We start from the raw sequence: 5177 nt of genomic DNA on the forward strand, positions 1-5177 counted from the left end.
TTTTTTTTCAGTATGCGGGCCTCTCACTGTTGCGGCCTCTCCCGTTGTGGTACACAGGCTCCGGACGCGCAAGACCCAGCGGCCACGGCCCACAGGCCCAGCCACTCTGCAGCATGCGGGATCCTCCCGGACCGGGGCATGAACCCGTGTCCGCTCTATCGGCAGGCGGACTCTCAACCACTGCGCCAGCAGGGAAGCCCTAATTCTCTTTTTAAAAAATAAATTTATTTTAGCTATTGATTTTTGGCTGCGTTGGGTCTTCGTTGCTGTGCGCGGGCTTTCTCTAGTTGCGGCGAACGGCGGCTATTCTGCCGTTATGGTGCACGGGCTTCTCATTGTGGTGGCATCTCTTGTTGCGGAGCACGGGCTCTAGGCGCGCGGGCTTCAGTAGTTGTGGTTCGCAGGCTCTAGAGCGCAGGCTCAGTAGTTGTGGCTCACGGGCTTAGTTTTCCGGTGGCATGCGGGATCTTCCCGGACCAGGGATCGAACCCCTGTCCCCTGCATTGGCAGGCGGATTCTTAACCACTGTGCCATCAGGGAAGCCCCCAACATTAATTCTTACAAATACTTAATCCTTTATAATAACTCAATCAGATACACAAGGCTGATGTTTTGGGTTTTTTTGGGTTTTTTTGCGGTACGCGGGCCTCTGTTATGGCCTCTCCCGTTGCCGAGCAACAGGCTCCGGACGCGCAGGCTCAGCGGCCATGGCTCAAGGGCGCAGCCGCTGCGTGGCATGTGGGATCTTCCCGGACCGGGGCACGAACCCGTGTCCCCTGCATCGTTAGGCGGACTCTCAACCACTGCGCCACCAGGGAAGCCCAAGGCTGATGTTTTATCTAGACTTTACTGTTATGGCCCAAGATACATAGCTAGAAAACAACATAGCCCAGCCTAGAACTCAAAAATTTCAGATTCTAAGTTCAGTACTCTCTCTACTCAACTTATAGAACTATTATCTCTTGCATATCCTTTCTTTATATCATTTGTTCACAAAGTGTGGGGAAAAACTCTCTTTGTATCTTCTGGTATCACTGGAGCACTGCTACAAAGGACAGCTTCCTCCCCACAGTATTTTCTAGAGTATATAACAGTTCAAGCAACCCCAAGACAGTGAGACCAAAAGTTAGTTTCAATGTCTCCTGTACATCTTTCAAGTAGAAAGAATTCTGGGATGCTGCATGAAAAGGGCCAAGAGGCCCCGCCACACTCTCTCCATGACGCCCTAGATATTTCTCCACTTATGCCCTCTTTCCTCCTCCCATGAGCCGTCTTGGGTCTGACATCTCAACAGAGACCCTTCTCAAACACAAACGACCCTAGCTGCCAAACAGATTCGTGTCCACAGCTACGTATTCCTCGCCAAGCACGACAGAGGTTCCCCTCCTCTCTGTTCACACCCTTGTCTGAAAAACTTCATCTTCCAGAGCTTGCACCTTCTCGGCCTCCCTCCCCCACACCGCCCCACGATCACCCTTGCACCTCCTCCAAAACCTCCCAGTCTCCCGGGTTGGCGGGCGATACTTCCTATCCGTGCCCGGATCGCCTGGCCTGCAGCCTGCCGCCCCGATCTGGCCCTGGCAGACCAAGGACCCCTCGAGTCCCCCGAGCCCGAGGCCCACTAGCCTGGCCCCTGCCCCGCCTCCCCACCCAAGGCGCCAAGTCCTCGGGGCTCTGTCTCCAGGCCCCGGCCAGACTCCAAGAGCCGCGGGCACTGTGGGGAGAGCAGAAAGGGGCGGCAGCGGGCGTTCAGGACACGAGGCAGGCCGGGCGCTCCGGCCAGGAGGCCCGGGGCCCGACCGGCTCCCGACTACCGTGGCCAGGACTCAGCTCTCCCGCTCCGCTGGCCCGCGCCTCCGCGGCCTGCCCTCACCTGATCCAGGTTCTCGTCGCTGCCGCTGTCTTCCGTGTCTGAGTCGATCACAACGCGGCCTTTCCGCTTCTTTACCATCGTGGTCCCCCGGCTCCCACGCCGGACGCCGCCCGGACTCCCCTCTTGCCCGCCTGCCAGTGGGACCGCCACTGCCGCCGCCGCCGCTGCTGCTCGACCCACACAAAGGCGACCGCGCATGCGCGCTCCGCTCCGCCCCTGGCCCCGCCCCTTGCTCGTCGCACGCCGTTCGCCGGCGCCCAGAGCCCCGCCCACCCCGCCCCCGACGCAGCGTGGGAGGCGGGGGCATCGGGTTGGGTTCCGGGCTCTGAACCGCCGTTCCGTAACCAGCGCTGCCCGTTGGAAGGTTTGGGTGTGTCTCTGCTGCGGGGCTGAAGCTTCACGTGCTGCCTACCTGTCGTGGACTGCAGCGGCAAGCATCTGGGTCCGCTCTAAGGAGCCTTTCAACTGTTCGACACTGATGGAGTGTCGAGGGCACCGTCAGGGCCGTCCGCCTGGGAGACACAAATCGGCTGGACCACGCTGAGGGCACCTGTCGTGGGATGAAGCCTTCCTACCTGGGCTGTGCGAGTGACAACTGAGCTGGGACGTGGAGGATGCATCTGATTTACCCGAAAAAAGAGTAGCGGGAAGGGTGTTCCAAGCAAAGAATCTCTTGGTCAGAGACCTAGCGATAATAGAAAAAGTTGGGCTCAGGGAACTGAAAGTTCATTATGGCCGAACAGAGGGTACGGTGTGTGGGGATGAGGCTGCGGAGGAACCCAGCAGCTGAATCATTAAGACCTAATAAACTCTTAGGAAGTTTGAACTTTGGAAGTTTGAACTTTGGTATTGAAAGATTCTAAACTGAAGAACGGCATTATCAGATTCGTGTTTTTAAAAAATTACTCTGGCTGCAGTGTGGCGAATGGATTACAAAGGAGGGAGACTAAGGCAGGGAAACCACAGAGGCTATGATTGCATTTTGGCAAAAGATGATGATGCCCTCAAGTAAGGAAGAAGCAGTGGAATTGGAGAGAAGTGGATGGATTCTGGATAATTTGGAAGGTAGCATTACCAGGACTTGAAGATTAGTTGGGAGAGGGAAAATGTGATGTTCCAAATACAAATGGTGCTCAGGTTCTGGCTTAGGAAGCTGGTGGGTCCTTCGTGGAGATAAGGAACACAAGTGGAGAGGAGGTTGGGGAGACTGGAAGGTGCAGGAAATCAGTTCAGTTTTATGCCTGTTGAGGTCAGCTGATAAAAACAAATTCAGAAGTGATTTCTTTGTGGGATTTGGAATATAAGGTAGGGAGCATCAGCAATAATAATTTGAAACTGTTCTCAAAAGTTTTTGGAGTCCATTAATTCTTTCTTCTGGTACTGAACTTGAGAGCTAGACTTCAGTCTTCCCTGAGCTGTTATTGGACAGAGGCAGGCTGATGAGTTCTTGCTGTCTGGTTTCCCTTTTCCTTTCCCCTTTACTGTCTATATTTTATTTTCTCCAGCAAGTTTGTATCACAAATGTGCATGCTTTAAAATAATAATAAAAGAAGATATAACATACACAGAGAAATCCCTGGAACTAAACACATACCTACATGTCAAGTTTGCTGCCAGTTAGCTTGAAAAGTGTTCAGGATTAAGGTAGGGAAGACAACCCAAATAAGGCTCAACTATCTCTTTACTCCAAAAGATTTTTTCCTAAGAGAAGTCCCCTAGACTTCTCTCCCCCATCATACCCTTGGAACTGAACCCATGGCCAAGATGACCCAAAATGACCAGGTCATCTCCCTTGCTTCTGGCTACCCCAAAGGCTGGTGCCCTTCTCTGAGGACCCTCTCTAAATGTGTGAATAAAAGAAAGTCATAATATAATCAGTGACCCCTGACTGCAATGAAGAAAGATAGGTCCTTTATTTGAGTGAAATCTATTGATATTGATCTTTCTGCAAGGGGTCTTCTAATGCATCATGGACTGGAGTTAGTCCATTCTGAGACTAAACTGAAATGAATGAATTAACATTCTGTACTCTAAATTTCCTCTTGAGTTGGCTTCCCAAGGAACCCAACCTGTGAAAGTTTCCCCTTGTAAAATGAGGATAATGATAATATCTGCCTCTTTGGGTTATAATAAGGTATAAATTAGTTAACACAGGTAAAAAAAAGTGCTTAGAATACTTCCTGGTAAAGAGTAAGCACTCAGTAAATGTCAGGTATCATTGTTATAATTGGAGAGGCAGATTACAGTAGAGTGGGAAGGGGCTGGAGGAAGAGTGTTGGAGATGGGAGATTTTTATTTTTTAATTTGTACACGTTGGTGTTCTGTGAACTTATTACACTGAGTATGAATTTTTCATAATTTTAAAATGTTTTTTGGGGAAATAGAATAATTTTTAAATTATAAAAACGATTCCTACTTATTATAAATAAATTTAAGGGCAGAACATAAAGGAATAAAAAAAACTATGTAAAATTCTCCCATCCCAAGATATCCATCCACTCTTTATCAAAACAAAATTGTTTGCGTGTGTATATATTTGTTCAACATGTATTTATCAAGCACCTACTATATGCCTGAGCTCAGGCACTGAGCTAGATGCTGAATAAGATGAAAAAGTCACCAAGACAAGATCTCTGCTCTCAAGAGACTACATTTATTCACACATACACATTGCAAAAGGCATGCACATTTAAAGTGCTGTGAGGATCCCTTTTCACGCAGACCACCCCAAAGGACAAAAGAGATTTTTTTTTAAAAGCTTGTTTTATTTTTGTTTTTTTTTAAAATGTATTTATTTATTTATTTATGGCTGTGTTGGGTCTTCATTTCTGTGCATGGGCTTTCTCTAGTTGTGGCAAGCGGGGGCCACTCTTCATCGCGGTGCGCAGGCCTCTCACTATCGCGGCCTCTGTTGTTGCGGAGCACAGGCTTCAGACGCGCAGGCTCAGTAATTGTGGCTCACGGGCCCAGTTGCTCCGCGGCATGTGGGATCTTCCCAGGCCAGGGCTCGAACCCGTGTCCCCTGCATTGGCAGGCAGATTCTGAACCACTGCACCACCAGGGAAGCCCAAAAGAGATATTTTTAACATCTATTGTTTTTGAGAAAATGCAAAATGACAAAAATTACTATGCATTCTTAAATCCCCAATGTGATGGTGTTAGGAGGTGGGGCCTTTGGGAAGTGATTAGGTTATAAGGGTGGAATCCTCATTAATGAGATTAGTGCCCTATCAAAGAGACCCCAGAGAGCTTTCCCACCACTTATGCCATGTGAGGACACTGCAAAAAGATAGCAGTCTGCACC

At 49.7% G+C, this 5177-nt stretch overlaps 1 protein-coding gene across 1 annotated transcript in view; it reads right to left on the bottom strand.

The window, feature by feature from the left end:
• RTF1 (RTF1 homolog, Paf1/RNA polymerase II complex component) overlaps positions 1-2071 on the bottom strand; it is a 48356-nt gene extending 46285 nt beyond the window's left edge. The window contains exon 1 of the mRNA XM_024732564.1: positions 1874-2071. Within this exon, the coding sequence (XP_024588332.1) occupies positions 1874-2071 (198 nt within the window). The remainder of the gene's footprint in view (positions 1-1873) is intronic.
• Between the last annotated feature and the right edge of the window lie 3106 nt (positions 2072-5177).

The sequence above is a fragment of the Neophocaena asiaeorientalis genome, unplaced genomic scaffold (genome assembly GCF_003031525.2).
Source record: "Neophocaena asiaeorientalis asiaeorientalis breed wild unplaced genomic scaffold, Neophocaena_asiaeorientalis_V1.1 scaffold119, whole genome shotgun sequence".
Classification (NCBI taxonomy): Eukaryota; Metazoa; Chordata; class Mammalia; order Artiodactyla; family Phocoenidae; genus Neophocaena; species Neophocaena asiaeorientalis.